The sequence below is a fragment of the Glandiceps talaboti genome, chromosome 14, assembly GCF_964340395.1.
Source record: "Glandiceps talaboti chromosome 14, keGlaTala1.1, whole genome shotgun sequence".
Taxonomy (NCBI): domain Eukaryota; kingdom Metazoa; phylum Hemichordata; class Enteropneusta; family Spengelidae; genus Glandiceps; species Glandiceps talaboti.
This window is the reverse complement of record NC_135562.1, coordinates 12,003,968-12,024,905: the sequence shown is the minus strand read 5'-3', so window position 1 is coordinate 12,024,905 and position 20,938 is coordinate 12,003,968. Positions and strand designations below refer to the sequence as shown.

At 35.1% G+C, this 20,938-nt stretch overlaps 2 protein-coding genes across 2 annotated transcripts; one reads left to right on the top strand and one right to left on the bottom strand.

The window, feature by feature from the left end:
* The first annotated feature begins 1,888 nt into the window (after positions 1–1,888).
* LOC144445728 (hematopoietic prostaglandin D synthase-like) lies at positions 1,889–6,055 on the top strand. The gene is made up of 5 exons (XM_078135371.1): positions 1,889–2,045; positions 3,541–3,633; positions 4,582–4,700; positions 5,158–5,268; positions 5,633–6,055. The coding sequence occupies exons 1-5, from the start codon at positions 1,895–1,897 to the stop codon at positions 5,798–5,800; spliced, it is 642 nt and encodes a 213-aa protein (XP_077991497.1). The 5' UTR covers positions 1,889–1,894; the 3' UTR covers positions 5,801–6,055.
* Positions 6,056–8,040: 1,985 nt separating this feature from the next.
* LOC144445480 (uncharacterized) lies at positions 8,041–20,826 on the bottom strand. The gene is made up of 14 exons (XM_078135044.1): positions 20,690–20,826; positions 20,188–20,284; positions 19,481–19,575; positions 18,825–18,958; positions 18,495–18,593; positions 17,503–17,655; positions 16,890–17,048; positions 15,677–15,790; positions 14,453–14,686; positions 12,628–12,786; positions 11,949–12,050; positions 11,110–11,623; positions 9,862–10,151; positions 8,041–8,853 (listed from the first exon to the last, which is right to left on the bottom strand). Exons 1-14 carry the CDS (start codon positions 20,748–20,750, stop codon positions 8,752–8,754), a joined length of 2,313 nt encoding a protein of 770 aa, XP_077991170.1. The 5' UTR covers positions 20,751–20,826; the 3' UTR covers positions 8,041–8,751.
* Between the last annotated feature and the right edge of the window lie 112 nt (positions 20,827–20,938).

The window sequence follows — 20,938 nt, the reverse complement described above, 5'->3', positions numbered from 1 at the left end:
TGACACGACGAATTCAAGTTGAAATTACAAACCAAAAAACCTGGGCACACACTACCTTGTACCTTGTAGTCTTGACTTCCACCAGGGATAATAACTGGAATGTTCTGACGTAAGTGGTACTTGGCGTTTAGATGGACATTGTGGGGTGCTGGTTTCTTATATTGGTTTTGAAAGTACTTAAACTACATTAGTTTGTTATTAGTTTGTTATATGGAAATCCGCTTCTCTCCCCCCTCTCTCTCTCTCTCTCTCTCTCTCTCTCTCTCTCTCTCTCTCTCTCTCTCTCTCTCTCTCTCTCTCTCTCTCTCTCTCTCTCTCTCTCTCTCTCTCTCTCTCTTTCTCTCTCTCTCTCTCTCTCTCTCTCTCACTCTCACTCTGTCGTTCGTTCGTGATTAATTGATTGATTAATTGATTGATTGATTGATTGATTGATTGATTGATTGATTGATTGATTGATTGATTGATTGATTGATTGATTGACATTACTACTCTGTGTACTCAAACTATATCTAGTGCATACTTCAGATGAGACTGGCTGTCTCCGGTGAGGATAACTAGAGATAAAGAGGTATTATAAAAAGATATTTATGAATATTTCTAATTCGTAAACGCAAGCCTACATCTAATATAAGTTATAACCCCTTTAGCTGTGTGTTTTGTTCAACGGTGTGCACATCGAAATGTGAGGGCGCACTTTCTAATAGTACATGCCGCGGTCACGTATCAAATGTCGAGAAAATCTCTACTGTGCTATCAGATGTACCATGTATACTATTAACCAGTGTTAGAAAACGACTTCCTTTAAACCTACACGAGCTGCAACTTGCACTTTTTTGATCAAAAAACCAAAGTTATATTCACTAAAATGGCTCAATTACTTAATTAAAAAACAACAACATTTTATTTGTTAACAAGTGGACAATATTATGTGTAGATAGTGTAGTGACAAGTTTTAATCTTGAACGAAAGCTTGATTTTGAATCTGTCATCATGTTAAAACTGTACTCGTTGTAAGTAGAGTATCATTTTTTGATCAGACAACTACAATATATTCACCGAAAATTTTTAAAATACCAATAATTAGACATTGTACATGTTAATAAGTTGTGGATATCATCATAAGCAGTACAAAAACGGGTTGAAATCGTGATAACCATTGATGAAGCTGATTTTTGGGTGCGGACCTAGATATCAATTTATTTGATTATGCAAGTTGTATATAAAATTTCACTTCGTATTTCTCGACAATCGCGCGTAATGTAAGTGATGTAAAACGGCTCGCTATAGACTCTCTCATAGTCCGTGGGGCTTAACATAAATAGCTAAAGCTTGGGTTGTTTTAATTTGTATGTACCAATATGTACTGCACTGCATGATTGTATTCGCGGAATATGGCTAAGCCCGAGGGCTAAACACGGAGCATCGCACTAACATGTCAACGAATGGTTAGCCACTGTATGTGATCGATGAGGGCGCACAGTACAGGGATATTCGAGTATAATTATGCAGTAGATATCAGTACATATGCAAAATAACCCAAGTTTTAGCAATTTATGCGAAGCTCCGAGGACTGTGAGAGAGTCTAGGCTCTCTACACCCCAAAGTCTACAAAAAATCTTTGATCTGGCTACAACGTTACGACGTTTTGCCCTTTAAAAGATAATGTGAAACCACATTGGATTATGCAGTCCGTGTTTGCAATTATTTAATTCCGAACGGGAAACGGGAAGAGGGTTATATTATATCGTCATATATTTACATTCGAAAGGGGCCGCTCCATTTGATAGAGTCTATTGTCCCTGACCACTGTATTGGACACGTCACGCTGACCTTATTGAGGGGCACTTCACAACGGTGTTCAGATCTGTGCTTACAAGTTAACAGGAAACATATCATGCCTAAATACGCACTCGTTTATTTTGAATTTCGTGGCCGTGCTGAGCTTTGCCGACTAACATTTGCGGCAGCCGGAGTTGATTACGAAGATGTACGAGTGAAATTTGATGATTGGCCAAGTCTTAAAGAAGCTGATCGGGAACATAAAGGTAGTATACGCGTACTATTCATATTCATTCATATTATGTACAGCTTTGAAGGCTAAAAGCCTATGAGCCGATCAAAGGTAAAAAAAATCAAATGTTCAACAGTCCATAGTCCAAAGTTCCACGAATAGTAACATGTATATAAATCAAACACTATCCAAGTTTATGTTAATGATGTATTTGTATTCAGCCCAGTGACTGTCTAGAGTGTTTTTGAAAGAGTTGATAGTATTCGCTGTAACAATTTTTGTTGGCAGTTTATTCCATGCATTGATGATCCGGTTTGGAAAAAAGTTGGCGCGAGTTGACTTCTGACACAAAGACTTCCGAAGTTTCAGTGGGTGGCCTCTCGTGGCACTATGTGTTTCGCATTGGAAAATGCTGGTTCGCAGAGTATTTACCATGAAGATACTTCCATACTTCTATCATATCGCCCCGCATCCTTCTGTACGACATACTGGGAATATCTAAGCATGTCAAACGTTCACTGTAGCTCAGGTACTAGTTCAACTTTGTAAGTTTTAGGCGTTACCGGTGACCTTGCGTAAGCTACTGTAATACGGTACACTTTAGGTGTAGCCTGTAGGTCCTTTCATGTTCACAAATGCCAACAATCATTAGTCTTGATTTTTACAACTCTTTCATGGACATCTTAAAAGTTTAACCCGTGATTGGTAAGCTTCCTGAACTCATCGTTATCGGGCTCAACTACGGCAAGTTAACTTTATAATTGTACAGCTCACATACATACTACTTGAAAATAGGTCACACCTGCAGGTCTATGACCGAATCTGCTAATTCCAACACTGCGAAATATAACTTGCAATTTATTAGTTTAGTTTATTTCAGTAAAACAACAATATCGACAGAACAGATATAAAAATAAAAACTAGTACAAATTGTTGAATTACTTGGATAACCCACAAAGTCAAAGACTTGTTTCCAGTGGGGTCAAAACGGGGATTCAAGAAAGTGGCGGGATAAGCAAAGATGTTTAACTACATGGAATGGGAAAGAATAACAGAAGTAGGGAAACCGTGGAGGCAAACTAACCAGTAACGAATAAACTGGCTGTTTTCAGTATCTCTTAGAGCAAGATACGCTAAAAATTAATTCTGTTGCTATTATGTCCTGGTTCGGCCTAAATTTCCGCTAGACTGACTGGACTACACTGTGCACGACACCTATAGTTTATTTTGCATTTAGAGGTTATCTGGGGTGTGTATTAAATGTCATGTTGGATGAGTGAAACATCAAGAAGCCAACACCGTTTTAGCTGTAAAAGCAATAACAAGTATAATCCCATCTGTATTGAACAAGGCTTTGTCGAAGACATACAAGACCCCAAAAGTTCAACTTACCAATTCACATTCTAAATCTTTAAGACAAAAATGGCAATCATTCAGACTTTATTGTGCAGGTCAAGAATTAAAGTGATGTACATAATTGGGCTACAGAATATGACAGTTGTGCCATTTCTTTTGTTTTTCTTCTGTAGAGTTTCTGTTCGGTCAAATGCCAATACTGAAGGTAGATGATGAGGTGATAGCACAGACGTATGCTATAAGTAGATATCTAGCCAATGAATTTGGTAAGTCAGATTAATGTAAAGTTTGTGTGGGAGACATTTTTGTATCAGTGTTTATCAGTTTGGTAGTGATATTAGTAGTAGACGTTCTTCGGCACCCTCAAAGACAATTTTCATTGTCCACCACTGATAAAGCGACATTCTGATCACAGGCGTTTCTATATAAACTCCTGCAATTGTTGTATAGTTACCCAGTAATAACTAAGACACTGCACATACCTACATAACACTAAGATGGTGATCAATATTGCATTGGTAACAACAACAACAACAACAACAACAACAACAACAACAACAACAACAACAAGGATGGATTGGCATGTGGATTAACTTTTTTTTTAAATCATCACAAACTTTACAGTTGTGCTACAATGCCATTGGCGCTATTTTTGCTGGATTGGGATTGAAGAGAATTTGGTTAACTTTTTCAGCTTTTGAAGCATCCCACAAAGAGCCATGATGTTGTGTTCAGCAGTAAAAGTGATTTAACCTGATTTAACGTGATTTAACGTGATAACGTGATTGTCATAGTTATACGTTAGTCATGATGTTGTGTTCGGCAGTAAAAGTGTTGTTCTCTGTCCAGGTAAAAATGATCGACTTGGATCGTAAATATCGATTTGGATCGTAAATGTATATATGTTACATAATAGTCTACTGGGGAACGCTGCCTGTTTTAGCTGTAATTTCAATATCATCATTCAACTATCGATAGTTTTGATCTCTGCCCATCATAGACGTTATATTACATCACAAATCAGAGCACTTCCCGTGTCGCTGACGCAACGAGTACTAGTCTCGAAAGGTATCGTAAAGAGTATCGGACGGTGCCGTAAAAAGGCTTATTGTTTTACGACAATGGACGTAAACTTCATCCTCATGTCAAGGTTGAACTAGATATTTATGTAATTTCAAACGGTGAATAATGAAATATATTTTCATCATCACCAGGCTTTGCAGGTCAAAATAATCTTCAAAAGGCCAAAGTTGATATGATTGTCACAGCGGTGGATGATCTCTACTCACCTTTGGTATTTAATAATTGGTATGAAAAAGATGAAGATCGAAAGGTAAATATTCCATGATCGATGACACACTGGTAGAATGTTGTGTACAATGCTTTTAGAACATAATGTATTCCCTTTCTATCAGGTGATTTATTGCTTTATTAGGTGAATCGAATATATTATGATTGTCAAGTTTTTTCAAATACTGGTCAGTATTTTTGTTAAAGGGGAGCATAGACGAAGTTGGTTTTTACCCTTCCTGCATTTCTTTATGCCTAGCGGACATAGAAAATCCATTTCCATCAACCTTATAACGTGCTATCTATACTAAATACATCAAATCGGGTATACAAGAAACCTGCTTTACACTGGAGTGAAGCATTCTGGGAAACAAAGAACGTTATGAGCTTCATTCCTGTATACCCTTTTGTTTAAACAATGCAGTAACTATTGTTTCAAGATATATATGTGACAGTCCTAACTTTGTTTAAGATATAGCGTTGTGTTGTTTTATTACTAGGCAGCTTGGTTTGATAACTTTAAGACTAAAACTCTTCCCAATGGATTGAAACTTATACAAAATCAACTCGAAGCTAATAATGGAGGTGATGGTTATTTTGTTGGGGAATCGGTAAGTGACTGTGTGACACACACACACACACACATACACATACACACACATACATACATATACATACATACATACATACATACATACATACATACATACATACATACATACATACATACATACATACATACATACATACCTTCCTTTAAAGTAAATATTACAAATATTACAAGACGTAAACATAATGGTGCCAGTGTAGTGTAGTGTAGTGCAGTGTAGAGCAATGCAGTGCAGTGTAGTGTAGTGTAGTGTAGTGCTCCTGGTAACAACTTTATTTCTAGACTTGCAATACCTTCATTGAGATACTCATCAGGCATATGGTAAAGCAATTTCTTGTCTTAATGTATTCTATTTCATTCAACAGTTAACAATGGCTGACCTGACTTTCGTTGACCGTATTGACTTAATGAGAAAGTTCTCTGCCGATAACGTTTTGGATGACTTCCCTAAACTCAAAGCTCTGAAAGAACGTGTGGAAGCACTACCGAAGATTGCAGAGTGGATAAAGAAGCGCCCTCACTCAGACTACTGAAATAAGCCTTGATGGACATTATATTTTCTTACTTGAGTAATGATAATCTATGTGGCTATGTATAACCTGTCCGTGCAAAGGAACTTTCATGTTTTACATGACGAATGAAGTAATTATTATTATATGAAAAGATCCAATCTAAGATTCTCACATTAGTGTTACCTTAAGGCCTTATCACTCGAGTCCTTATTTTCTTTTATGATAACCTTACTATAGCCCTGCCAAACAACAGTCTTTCTTGTCTAATCATAGGGTAAAGGACACATAATCAATTTTGTACTCGCGATTTTCCGGATTTCTAATATTATTTTTTGTATATTTCAAATAAAGTTTTAAATACTGTTTCCTCTCACTGTTTTTTTTCTATTTCCTACCTGATATCAATGTCTTATCTGAGTTTATCAGCTTTGCATTAATTAGTAGCTTGCTAGAACAAACTCACTATTTGGCCAAATCAATTTGCCGTGAGAGTAAACATCTACTGATCCGACTAATGGTACTAGTACACGTCCGTGTACTACCATTAGTCGGATCAGTAGATGTCTGCTTTCGCGGTGAGTGAACCTGCACGATCACAGAAACAAGTGTAATTTTACCCCTTTCATATATAGTTGGCTAAATACGTCAATATTAACGATATTATCGACATTTTATTGTATTCTGATAGAAATATTCTGAGACATAACTTGGGAAACAAATGCCTGCGAGTAGCATGGTCACTTTCTAAACCACGATGGAATCAACACGTTACTATTTCCATGTAAAGTGTTTTCTTTAAATTAGTTAGTTGTGGTGTCTTTCGCGTTTGATTGTCTGACGCATTGCTCATGTTGGCATCTGAAAATGGCCAAGTCTTTCGATTAAAAATAACTTTCAATATGTATTGGTTCATCACTGCGTATCAGATACATCGACTCATATCGTAGACAGACGGATAAACAAAACTAGACTCGATTGTTACGGGTTTGTTTTGAAAATTGAAATACATAGCTCGGGTGATAGTCGTATCGTACCCATTCAGTATAACTCGGAGGAGCACAGGACACCCAGGAACCGTTGTCTTGGTGTTTAAGTTTTTACCAAAAGTCACATTTTTGGACCCAAAACGTACATCTCCAATGTGATCATTTTCATTTGAAAAAAAAAAAAACGTTTCATCTACACACCAAAAGTAATGGCCCCACCAATACCAAGGGAATCCGTCCAGCGGTTTTTGACTTTGTCAAAAAATATTGAATTTAATTTGAAAAATAAATGTGGATGCAGCTGTGATAGTTTGATGCAGTACAATTTTTATATACGTTCAATATTTTGAAGGGTGAATAAACTAATAGGTTTGGATATCAATGTCCACTGTGAAGTCAGTATTGTTTTGACTGAAGTCTACAATTGCTTCAGATATTTTTCATCTCTTTTACAATTCTTAAAGTGGCCATATGGATGAGTATTGGGTATTTATTTTGGATTTTTAATTTACAAAACAATGTTATCATGGCTTCCTACTTGGAAAATAAATGTGAAACAACATTGACCAAGTCTGTGTTTGTAACTCAATACATTGCATACACACAATAATAATAAATAATATTTATACACAAGCAATCACACCAAAACAGGGATTGCAGTTACATAACAGACACATACACATTCCATGCGCTATTACCAACATACATGCCAAGACAAGAAATCACATACTGCAGTGAATGGTATCACTATGAGAATTTTATTTATTTTTTGATTCAGAAAATTCAGAAATCTTAATGATACCTTCAAACCAAAGCTTATTCTTGTTGTAACGTTACAGCTATCATTGGTTGTATCTGAATTACACTTATATGATTAGAACAGATGGATTTCATTTTTGTTGTTCTCTTTTGTACAGGTATATAATGAAAGAGGTGTGGCACTACATATTTTAGTATTAATATTTGAATAATAAAACACGAGTCATAATACTGAACATAACTGAATACGGATCTGCATTGATTTGTGTATTACATACAAATGCATTACTACAAGATGTAAGAATACCTTCTCTGAATGACATCTTAAATCTGATAGGCTACTTCTCTCTCTCTCTCTCTCTCTCTCTCTCTCTCTCTCTCTCTCTCTCTCTCTCTCTCTCTCTCTCTCTCTCTCTCTCTCTCTCTCTCTCTCTCTCTCTCTCTCTCTCTCTCTCTCTCTCTCTCTCTCTCTCTCTCTCTCTCTCTCTCTCTCTCTCTCTCTCTCTCTCTCTCTCTCGGAAAGATATCTTTAGTCTGATAGGTTGTTTCTCTCTCTGAATGATATCTTTAATTTGATTGGCTGTTTCTCTCTCTGTGGAAAGATATCTTTAGTCTGATAGGTTGTTTCTCTCTCTGAATGATATACTTTGATTGGTTGTGTCTTTGGATGCAGCTGTGATAGTTTGATGCAGTACAATTTTTATATATGTTCAATATTTAGAAGGGTGAATAAAATAATAGGTTTGGATATCAATGTCCACTGTGAATTCAGTATTGTTTTGACTGAAGTCTACAATTGCCTCAGATATTTTTTCATCTCTTTTTAATACAATTCTTAAAGTGGCCATATGGATGAATATTGGGTATTTATTTTGGATATTTAATTTATGAAACTATTTCACCAAGGCTTCCTATTTGAAAAATAAATGTGAAACACCATTGACCAAATCTGTGTTTGTAACTCAATACATTTGCAAAAAGCTATAAAAATAAATGCGTACAGTAACAAAGATTTAAAATATCTACCAATCTTCTGCACAAAATTAAATTACAAACAAGGACTTATCATATGTTGTTTCACATTGATTTTTCAAGTAGGAAGCCATGATAAAATTGTTTTATAAATTAAAAAATCAAAAAATAAATACCCAATCCTCACTTTAGTGTAAATCCACAACAATTCTTTCACTTCAAATGTTACATATATCGATAAGACTTTTGATTGGACTAGACGTTTTTCTTGTAATTTTTGTTTTTTACGTTTACTTTGTCGTAATACCGCTGTCCACTCTTCTGTTTCATCTTCTTTTTGTGTTCTTTCCTGAGTTCCTGAGTGATGTAATAGAAAAGGAATTAATACTATAGAAATCATGTTATTGGCAAAGTAAGATGTAGTTCCTGAATGGTGATAAGGAATTAATACAATAGAAATTATGCTATTGGCAAAGTAAGATGTTCTTTCCCGAGTTCCTGAATGGTGAAATAAAAAAGGAATTTTATTATGGTAACACAAAAGAAATCAAGCTATTTGCAAAGAAAGATAAACAAAAAATCTATTGTTGTTGCGTGTGGTAGATCACACAAGTCTGTGATAGCACTGCCCTGGTTATGTAGATATAATCTCTCTGTAATCAAGATAGTGTAAAACACTGAATAATAATAATAATAATAATTTAGTTTCTTAAAAAGCACACTACACTGCATCTCAGTGCTCTTTACAATACTCTATACGTGGTTAAAAGGTAAACTAAACATTGCAAGGTAAACAATGCTAAAACGGCAGCGATAATGTGAAATTACGTCTCCCCCCCAAAAAAAAAAAAATGAATGAGGTAATTGAACGTGCTATCACATGTGGATTAATTGCTATCAGAGACACCACACTTAGTGTAATTGTAGCAACTCCATTGTCATCATCGAAGTAAATGTGATGTCACCACCAGAGATGTTCCCATAAACCCTTGCAGGAAATCTGCACTTTTCCTATAAATTTATATCAGTAATCAATACAAGTGTACTAAAGGTAGAAATTACAGACTTTTCGGCACTTTCATGATTTGGCTACTTACATGTCAACATAAATACTGTTTAATGTTCTGTATTTACTACTGAAATGTTGATAAGTTGTTTACAATGTATAGCTAACATGACATAGAGTACTGGGTTTCTGGCTAGTATATTAATGTGTTTACCATATTTACATTAAGTTGATTGTAGGGGTGTGACCACTACCATTTTCACCATGGTTTACAGGTAAATATCCTGGGTGAGTGTTCGTTTACGGGGAGCTTTTTTTATGAATTACTATGATTACTACATGTATAAACAATTTCTCACCTTTTTGGAGGGTTGAGGTTCCTCTTCATATTCATCCTCTTCAAAGTATCTTTTCCTTTTTTTGGAGAAATTCTTTTCTTTCCTCTTGGATGTTGGCGTCATTTCTACCATGGTAACATGTTCTGTTTCTTTCACTTCAAATTCACCATCATCTACCAAATCTCCATCCTGTGGTTGATGCTCTGCAGTATCACCACTGTTGTCATGGTCACTGTCACCTTCTCTGATTGGTTGACTATTTGTTGCTTCACTGCTATTTGCATATTCTACCTCTATATCATCTGGTGTATCTGATATAATGGCAAGAATTTAAATGATGAGCATTACAAGAAAAAGGAAAGGGGGGGGGGGTGCAACAGAGGAAATGTAGTGGATGGAGAATTTATTTTGGAGAGATAGGAGGGAGCAAGAGAAAGAGATAGATGGTGAAATACTGATAAAGAGATAGAGAAAGTGACAGAGACAGTGAACTAATTCTCGGTACCTGCAATAGCTTTTCACCTCATGCTAGAGAGTAAAAATATAACAAAAAGGTCGACACATTCTCATAATGCACGTGAAACATGTGGAGTGGAAGTTATGGTGTTGATCAAGAAATTGCTTCTTATTTTTATGAACTGTCTACGCAGTAATATTCTATTTCAGGTACTGAGAAATTGTGGCTGTTTTTGCTGACCTTGATGATGCTTCCTTAATTGGACAAAATGAAGTAAGAATTTTTGAAACCTTTTGATTTAAATTTTGTTGAGTCCATTTGGACGTCTCATTGGATGACCATACATGCCTTCGTGAGTACAACAACACAAATAGTTCAGTTACAGCCACCATTGTTATCATGTACTGACAAAATGAAATCATAGCACTGCAAGTGTGTGCAACTGCAATACACGCCAATGCCGAATTCCTGAATATCATACATTATACCATGGAAGTATAACCATGATTATACCATGCGTACAGCAAAAATAATGAATATATACTCCGGTCATTCTATGTCACAACAACATGTGTCTATGTCATGACAACGTGTGTCTACATCACTGGTTTTGCCGTGTTCGAAATATGAGTCAAAACATTCAAAATTGCCATTACTTATCCTGATTTTTCTTTCATATTATTGGCACTGGTATAATTATGTTATTCTCTAATATTTTTCTTCGTTCAAATACTCAAAACCTAAGGTTACCTTAGATCACTCTATTTTCCTCGGCTGAATGAAGAAAACATTGGGGAAAAACATCTAACTACCTTTGGATTTAATCTTTTTACTTCTTGGTTGCTGTTTCTTAACTTCGGTTTTTGTCTTCTCTTTTCTCTCTTTTTCACTATTAGTCCTACTCCACGCTTTTATTTCAAGTCCAGCAAGTCTCTGTTTGTTGGTTCGCTTTCCACCTAAAAAGGTGTTGACACCTTGAGATAAATTGTCTCCTTCTACAATTAAATCCGATTTCTTTTTTGTCTTCTTTCCTTTCAATTGGTTGCTATGACACTCCATCACTACTTCATCATCTTCCTCCTCCTCTTCCTCCTCATTTTCAAGGTCTTCTTCTGTTGTTTCTATGGGTACCAGATCTTCGATATCATCTTCAATGAATTCCGGCTCGACATGGATTTTTCTAAGATCCTGTACAACACCAACTTTCTCTGTGTCTTTTACACTTTTCTCTTCATTATTTTCCTCTGTTTGCATTTGCTCATCTTTTTCTGATTTTTCTGTTACAATTTCTTTGTCTGAGTTCTTAACAATCTTCTTTTTCTCATCCTACAAAATTAAATAACACTGACATTATCCTAAAGTTCTAACATCGTTATTTGTATTATAATACATACTCGTTATTGCTTGCACTCACCATATATAGATTGAAAACTACTCATCTTTTTTCCAATATTTGAAAATGAAGATCATACCAAATATGGAAATGAAGATACCAAATATACCAATTTTCACAATTATGCAAATGACAGTATTTGGATGTCCTCCTTTGGTGGCATCAAAAAGAGGAACTTTTCCTATCTGTCAATCACATGGGCAGTTACAACAAAATAATTATATTCCTATATTTGGTCACTTATGCAAATGAGATTACCTGAATGTCCATATTTGGTGGTTTTACAAAGAAGGGTATTTTTCCTCTCTGCCAATCATTGAGGACCATCTTGGCTACTGTGCTGACATCAGGTTCTGCCCCCTACACAAATAAAATTTCAATGAATCAGTTATTTGATGTACTTCATGTCAAATAACAATCAAATATGGAGAAACACAATTATCAAGACAAAAATTGTACAAAAGATGTCATTTTATAAATAAATAAATAAATAAATAAATAAATAAATAAAAGTACACAAATCTGTCATTCAGAAATACAACCAACACATTACTGGCACTAGGAAGGTCAATACTTAGATGTTATTCCCTACTATGTTTCTTCATTCAGCCAAGGAAAATACGAGTGACCTAAGGGGCCTTGTCACTATGAGTTGCTAGACTCATACTGACAACCCTTAGGTCAAGAGTATTTTCCAGCTGAATGAAGAAATATAGTGGAGAATAACATAATTATACCAGTGCCAGTGATATCAAAGAAAAATCGGGCAAAGTAATGGCAATTTTGAACGTTTTGACTCATATTTTGATCACAGTAGAACCAGTGGTGTAGACATGCATTAGATGTGTATTCTCATGATGTAGAGTATATACAGCATTCCATATTTTTTGTTCTGAATGGCTCGTGCATAATCCCCTTTATCTTCTACTTGAATTACCTTGAGTAACTTTCCAGTTCTACGTGCCATCTTGTCTAAGAAATCTTCTGGGTCTGTCCACTCTGCAATCCTGTAAGTTCTCTGAATATATTCAGGTTTGACTCTCTCAAGAACAGCACCAATATAATCCTCAGGGTTTTTGATGTTTTCAACTCTAACCTATGATGCAAAAAATCAAGGATGATTTAAGATTTGGTGAAGGTCAAACCCTGATATATAAGGAATAGTAAAATGCATTTTATTTGAAATATCAAAAACTCCCATGAGAATAATAGAATTATAAATTGAAATATGAACATACTTAATTTAATCTCTGAAATGCTCAGAAATTTCTGACTTCCTTGATTTTGAAATAAAAAAATATGAATTTATTATTGATTGCTTACTAGAAGAAAATAGTACTGGAAATTGTATCTTTCAGTGACAATCTATGTAACTTAAAGGCCCATAATTCAATCCAGGTTCTCACACTACGAATCCGTGCAATAAGGTAATATCTGCTATACAATAAATAGCAGATACAGCTGTATTGCACTGATGCGATTAGTACAATCTGCACGGTTAGTACAATCTGATCACTGGAGCCACAAGAATTATGGGTTTTCTTCTGTTTGGCAACTGTTTCTATGGCAACTGTTTCTATATCTCTGTAAGACAACTGTTTTTTAAATCTACATTTTAATCCTGTAACCCTACACTAGGTTTTCTTAATTTCTAAGTTATAGGTCAGGGTTTCAATCCAAGGTTCTTGCAATAGTGTTATCTCTTATCAGTGGAGTAGCAAGGATTACAAAAAGTAATTCAAAGCTGAATGTTTAAACATTTTTGAACCACGTTATAACCTGTGTACGTTATTTGATCTACCAAGATGACAAACATTTTTGGCTTATTGTGTGACAAATATGAACAGAATTAAATTTGTTCCGTACCAACTTTTTACATAGCTCTTGTGTATGACAACCATGCACAGAATTAAATTTGTTCCGTACCAACGTTTTATAGCTCTTGTGTGTGACAACCTTAGACAGAACTAAATTTGTTCCGTACCAACGTTTTATTTAGCTCTTGTGTGTGACAACCATGCATGGAATTAAATTTGTTCCGTACCAATGTTTTATAGCTCTTGTGTGTGACAACCATGTACAGAATTAAATTTGTTTCGTACCAACGTTTTATAGCTCTTGTGTGTGACAACCATGCACAGAATTAAATTAGTTCCGTATCAACGTTATATAGCTCTTGTGTGTGACAACCATGGACAGAATTAAATTAGTTCCGTATCAACGTTATATAGCTCTTGTGTGTGACAACCATGGACAGAATTAAATTAGTTCCGTATCAACGTTATATAGCTCTTGTGTGTGACAACCATGGACAGAACTAATTTGTTCTGCACCAACATTTTACATATCTCTGCCAAACAATTCTTTTCACTTACATCTTAATTCTGATCCAAACAGAGCCTTTGAAGTTTCAAACGACTGAGATAGAAACACTTCAGACATACCAAACACACAACAGGGTATGTAAAAAGGGTACGGTGGGTGATCAACCTAAATGTGGGGAATTCAAACTGCCATACACAGCATCATCACAGAGATCTTGTATTCACTCTATTTTTCTTTCCCCACAAATTATGCAACTCCTTTTTTTTGTACAAGATGTCTTTGAATGTCTAAAGATTGCAAATTCATGAACAAATTTGACATCATTTGTATTTTGGCGTTATACATGTAGAGCATAAATACTACAGGAACAGAACTTGAACCTAAAGTCGGCCATTTTTGTGCCCATGGCGACGCTGTTATGGCTTTACAGTACTCACCACTCCTTTTAAAACTAGTTCAGTTTCAGTTTCACCAGTTGGATAGACTACACCAGGACAGTCTATAAGAAATATCCTCCTCATTAAAGTGATGTACTGCCAGACTTTGGTTTCCCCGGCGATCGGTGCAACTTTACATACTCGTTTCTTCCTCAATGTGTTAATAATAGAACTCTTACCAACATTCGGATAGCCAATAAAACCAACGCTTATCTGTCGCTTGTCTTGATGTAACTGGAAAGGAAAGGAAAAGACAAATTTCATATTAATTATTATTCTAGCTTTACCAGATTGAGAACACCAGGACACTTTCTTAAGTCTCAAGACTTTTTTCATTCATAAATAAAATGACTTTTTTAAAAAAACAAACAAGACTTAGTGTGTTTGTTTGTGTGAAATAGTAACGCAAATGATTGCAAATAGTCAGGTGAATGCCTAAGCTCATACAGCTATTGTTCTATTTTCACCAGATTGAGAACACCGGGGACACCTGCTCCAGTCTCTAGGACTTTTTCACTATTGAATAAATGCTTTTTAAAACACAAGTGTCTTCTTTTGTGTGAAAGTGACCTGAGTGACTGTGAATAGTTGGGTGAATGCCTAATACACTTGTATCAGCGAAGGGGTCTAATCATGCTATGAATTATGGGATACGGTCATCACACTCATGACCTTGAGAGACATAGTACCTAGTAAAAGTCAAAACAAGACAGTTCCTTTACAAAACTAATAACATCAGATGTAAACTTCCATAAGAGCAAACTCTTTAGATTGCTGTTCCTTCACACCTTCTTGAAAAGAAAAATATTTGCACCACCAGACATAACATTGTATATCCATTAGTAACTACATCAATAAAACATAGCTTTGGAAACAAACTCTCCGAGAACACTGGCTGACACATTGTACACATTGTGCAAATTTCATGTCATTGAAGAGAACTCTAAAACCTGTAATATTTTGATATTTGCCCAGCAGCTTAGCCTGTTTAAGGCACTTACGATATATTCCGTTCAATCTCTCATATCCTACATCCAGCCGCTGGGTGATTAGTGCTGAAAATGCTGTTATTGTCTAGCTGCTGTGTGAATAGTGTCAACGATGCTACTATTCCTAATTGAAAATATATAGCCACTCTGGTTTGGCCGTTAGAATAATTTGTGTAAAATATATAGCCACTATGGTTTGGTAGTAAGAATAATTTGTGCATTTAAAAATACCTACCTTTGCAAACTGTCTAAGTAGCTGTATCAGGGCACCTTTACCAAATGGATTTGTAACACTAGCATGTACTGCTAAGGTAGGGAACTCTTGTGATAGTATAGCCACCCATCTTTGCTGTTGAAACAGAAAGTGAGGGGAAATTAATTTCAAAATCATGTGATAATTTTCTTAGTTATAGACATTAGTTATACTCATTATACTAGATGATATATTACACACTCAGAGACCTCATAGAGTACCTAAAAAAAATGTTATTTTGGAGAGTATTAGAGATTTTTTTTTATCTACTAATGTTGGATTACAGACTATGAACAAAATTATGTGATGTGAAATCATCCAAACAACTCTGAAGAACCCAAGTTTAGGATATATAATTTTATCTATTTCCTATAGTAGTAATTTCATTTTACATCTCAACTGTTATGGTTTTCTCTATTGAAAGCATTTTTTTAAACGACAAACATATTTTTTTTGTTGAATCATACAATTAATATTAACCTGGCCATTTTCAGTAAGGTTGGTACAATTTTAATTACACACTTTTTACTGAAGTTCCATTTCTGTACAAAGCATTGACAGCTCTATGTACTATTTAACTGATTTTGTAAAATTTTGTAAATTCTCAAACTTAATTTGTAAGACAACATAGACCAAGTCCTTGTTTGTAACTCAATACATTGCAAAAAGCTAAGAAACGTCTAAAAAGTTTTTTATTGTACATTCAATAACAAACATTTTACACATTTATTAATATGTTGCAATTTATTGAGTTATAAACAATGACTTGGTCTATGTCGTTTCACATTGATCTTTCAAGTAGGAAGTCATGATAAAAATATTTTATAAATTAAAAATCCAAAATCAATACCCTATCTTTGTCCATATGGCCACTTTAATGTACTTTAGTGCAATGCATTTACTATAGCAAAATTTCTTCCATTTCTCAATTTGACATTTTTAAAAAGAAATATTTGTATTTAGGGGTACAAAATAGATTTCACTTAAAATTCTATTTTTAGGATGAGAACTAAAATGGTTAAAACCCCCCACCCCCACCCAACTAAAAGAATTTTTGTTTTTATCCTACGCTGAACTATTGATCTCATCCCTAATGCATTGGAAAGACTTCACATTAGAACATTATGACTGGTATTATCAGCACCTTCAAACAAATGCACAGAACTTTGGGTAAAAAAATGCACATAATACTTACTGTAACCCATGTGGGTACCAAATCTACTTTATTCAGTACAAATATAAGATGTTTGTATTTCTTTTCTCTAGTCATGAACTGTTCAATATGTCTGCATCTTGTACCTTGGGGATCTCTGGCATCCAACACTTGGATTACAACATCTGAGGAATCAATCACCTGAAACACAATCATTGGTTCAATTGAAACATGTGACAATCATGTGATCATGAAAGAAAGAACCAATCAGTGAACAGGACAGTGGGTATACAAGATCATGTACAAGAGATGAGTTTTCATCACGTGGAAATGATAGAGTCAACTATTTCTTGTACTTTCTAAAAATCCAAACAGTCCTGTCCTTTTCGTTCTCTTTCTCTTTTTACCCTGTTTTTCGGAGCAGCAATGAATACTTTACATCACAAAAAATTACCAGTTGAAAATACTTTTACATATCACAGACATTCAAAACTGGTGAAATTTTAAAGTGTACAGAAAAATGAAAATTTCCTTTGCACTACCAGTGACATATGTATTTATCAAAAGCTATTCAAAATAAATATGTAGCAAGCATTTTTCTTTAATTGTTAAGGCTTCAAAGTTTAATAAGAACAATCACAAGAAAAAAAATTACCTTGTACAGTTCTCCCCATATCCTTGAAGATGTTCCTTTATTAAAGATGGGTTCCTTAGCTTCATCTCGGATTCCTTCATCTTCTCTCTCTAAATCTCTGTCTTTTTCTTCATCATATTTATCACCAGATTCTTCTGCTGTCTTTACAAGGCTCTATAAATATATAAACCATTAGTGGTTCGTCAGTTTACGAAATTTCAATATTTGTTGTTATGTATGATTTATTACCATAATAATTAATTTTAAAGTTTATGAAAATGCCAGCATTAGTGGTTTGAAATAATTGGACTTGTAGCCAGCATTAGTGGTTTGAAATAATTGGACTTGTAGCCAGCATTAGTGGTTTGAAATAATTGGACTTGAAGCCAGCATTAGTGGTTTGAAATAATTGGACTTGTAGCCAGCATTAGTGGTTTGAAATAATTGGACTTGTAGCCAGCATTAGTGGTTTGAAATAATTGGACTTGTAGCCAGCATTAGTGGTTTGAAATAATTGGACTTGTAGCCAGCATTAGTGGTTTGAAATAATTGGACTTGAAGCCAGCATTAGTGGTTTGAAATAATTGGACTTGTAGCCAGCATTAGTGGTTTGAAATAATTAGACTTGAAGCCAGCATTAGTGGTTTGAAATAATTGGACTTGAAGCCAGCATTAGTGGTTTGAAATAAATGGACTTGAAGCCAGCATTAGTGGTTTGAAATAATTGGACTTGTAGCCAGCATTAGTGGTTTGAAATAATTAGACTTGAAGCCAGCATTAGTGGTTTGAAATAATTGGACTTGTAGCCAGCAGTAGTGGTTTGAAATAATTGAACTTGTAGCCAGCAGTAGTGGTTTGAAATAATTTGACTTGTAGCCAGCATTAGTGGTTTGAAATAATTGGACTTGAAGCCAGCATTAGTGGTTTGAAATAATTGGACTTGTAGCCAGCATGAGGGGTTTGAAATCGCAAGGTATCATCAGAATAATCCTTGGGCTAATATGTACACGTACCTCCATATCAGCGACTTTTAAATTTGGTCGTTTCCTCTGTTTCTTCTTGCCAAATGTAGTTTCAAAACTTTCAGTATCCAGAAGATGAACTCTAGCATGCTGAAAATGGACACATAAGTTGCAGTAAAACCATACAGGGATTTCGTATATCTACCTTAGCTCATTGAACAATAGTTAATCTACTTTGGATCACTGGACTATCATCAATCTACTCTGAGTTTCAATAGCTTATAGTTAATCTATCTTACCACAGTGGATTATAGTAAATCTAACTTAGCTCAATGGATTATAGTAAATCTAACTGAGCTCAATGGATTATAATTAATATACCTTGGCTTTTTCCTGCAGCAATGTGATTGGTAGTTTGGTTTGTCTCATCACTACCTGGTATGGATCTTTCATCACTTTACCCATTTCTTCTTGAAATGTCTGTAGAGATGATTGACCTACCACTCTAGTATTCCCTGAAATACAAACATTGGAAATGAATTTGGGATGATAAATGAAAGTATTCAGTAAATACAAAGATGTAGTTATCTTGATGTAAATCATACAGACCATCTTATTGTCTGTTAGGTTCAATTCTAATGACTTTACCTCTATACCTCAAGTAATGCTAACAGTTACACACTATCATTGCAAAACCTAACAAACTGTGTTGATTGAACAGATACTAACATAACCTTATAATGAGGGGGGCAGTTGAAGTATGTGTGCCGAGTGGGGTAAAGCTGTATCTAACAGCTAAAATAAGCTTTACAGGAAACACACACAGTTACCACTATAACACTTAGGTTCAACTCATAAACGGTACTTTATCTAACAGTTAAACACTATAACAGCTAAAATAAGTTAATAGGGAACACAAACAGTTACCATTATAACACTTACCAAACCATCGTCCGTTAGGTTCAACTCATAATACTTTATGTAACAGCAAAAATAAGTTTATTGGGAACAAAAGCAGTTACCACTATACCACTTACCAAACCATCGTCTGTTAGGTTCAACTCTTGACACTGTACCACATGGAACCCATCCCTGAAATGCTGCGGCTTTCACTATTCTACCATCTCTATTCCTGAAAGACACAATAGTAATACAAGACTGTCTTAATTACATACAATCCACACAATATTAATACTGTCTAGGGAGCTGCTCACCAGATGTACTGTCACCCTTGGCTTGTTTGGCAACCTTCTAGGCGAAGATCTGACTGAGGTCTTGTTACAAGACAATACTGACTAGTGAATGGTCGCATGAAATAAATATTGCAGGTCACATTCTTGGGTATACTGTAAGCGCCTAAAAAAGGCTAAGGTAAATCAGAAGTATGAACATACAGTACACTGCACAATACTATAGTCTATTAGATGTTACTTCCCAATATTTTTCTTCATTCAGCCAAGGAAAATATGAGTGACCTAAGGGGTCTTTGTCAGTTGATAGATGAGTAGTGATAACCCCTTAGGCCACGAATATTTTCCAGCTGAATGAAGAAAAATATCGGAGAATAACATAATTCTATGACATAGAACGACCAGACTGGCAGAGTATATATTCCATATTTTTTGTTCTAAATGGCTTGTACGTGGTAAATTAGGAATTACGTTACATGGTGACCCAAATATTTATAATCATGATATTTGTATTTATTTTGGCAATTTGTCAGTCTATCACATACTAAACTTACCTGACTGGTTTGCCACCTCTGTACATTTTTAGACGATTAATAGTACTTTTATCTCTCATATTGACACCACCTTTTCCTTTGGCTGCTCTAGCTCTATCTGCAATGACAGAAAACAGTATCATTAATGAAGTAGCTGCTCTTCACTGGATAGTATAATATTCTAACATATGTATATACATGTACCATCACAGTACAGTTGTTTTACTAATGTTATTACTATTAGCAATCGAAGGGGGAGGGGAAAAAACTAACCCTATTCATGGAGGTAGGAAGGACTCTCTAGCTTGTGTGCTATATGTGTACATATTATACAGTAGGTCAACTGTTCTATATTCTCGTCAATCGGAATATATTCTACACAGGGAAAGAGACTGAATGTCCAGCATGGGTGTACGTATTTCAATACAATAGTATCAGTAACAGATGCGTACGTCCATGAGGACTGCGTCGAAGGTGGTATATTTGTCACTTGTGACCCGAAATGACTGATTAAACTACTAACCTGGGTTAAAACTGTGATTCCCTTTGTTTATTTGGTCCGTCTTCTTTCTAAATTTCGCCATGTTGACCACGTTCTTGTTGTTAACGAGCTGATTAAAAGGGAAATATCCAAGTTCTATACGTCTAATGCCTTCTTCCTACACGTGAATTGCAACATGCGATGTATTTAACAATAATGAGGCTCGCATTCGTAGACTGTATTTTCAAGCATTGCAGATATATTTTTCTGCTCTTAATATCATATATGATA

Excerpts from the sequence above, each read along its gene's own strand:
- LOC144445728 (XM_078135371.1), top strand. The coding sequence starts at position 1,895 with ATGCCTAAATACGCACTCGTTTATTTTGAATTTCGTGGCCGTGCTGAG. Across the intron at positions 4,701-5,157 it reads AAAAAGATGAAGATCGAAAG|GCAGCTTGGTTTGATAACTT; the intron begins GTAAATATTCCA and ends TTTTATTACTAG. Across the intron at positions 5,269-5,632 it reads GTTATTTTGTTGGGGAATCG|TTAACAATGGCTGACCTGAC; the intron begins GTAAGTGACTGT and ends TTCATTCAACAG.
- LOC144445480 (XM_078135044.1), bottom strand. The coding sequence starts at position 20,750 with ATGGCGAAATTTAGAAAGAAGACGGACCAAATAAACAAAGGGAATCAC. Across the intron at positions 14,687-15,676 it reads TACTTAGACAGTTTGCAAAG|TTACATCAAGACAAGCGACA; the intron begins GTAGGTATTTTT and ends TTTCCTTTCCAG. Across the intron at positions 11,624-11,948 it reads CACCAAATATGGACATTCAG|GATGAGAAAAAGAAGATTGT; the intron begins GTAATCTCATTT and ends TTAATTTTGTAG.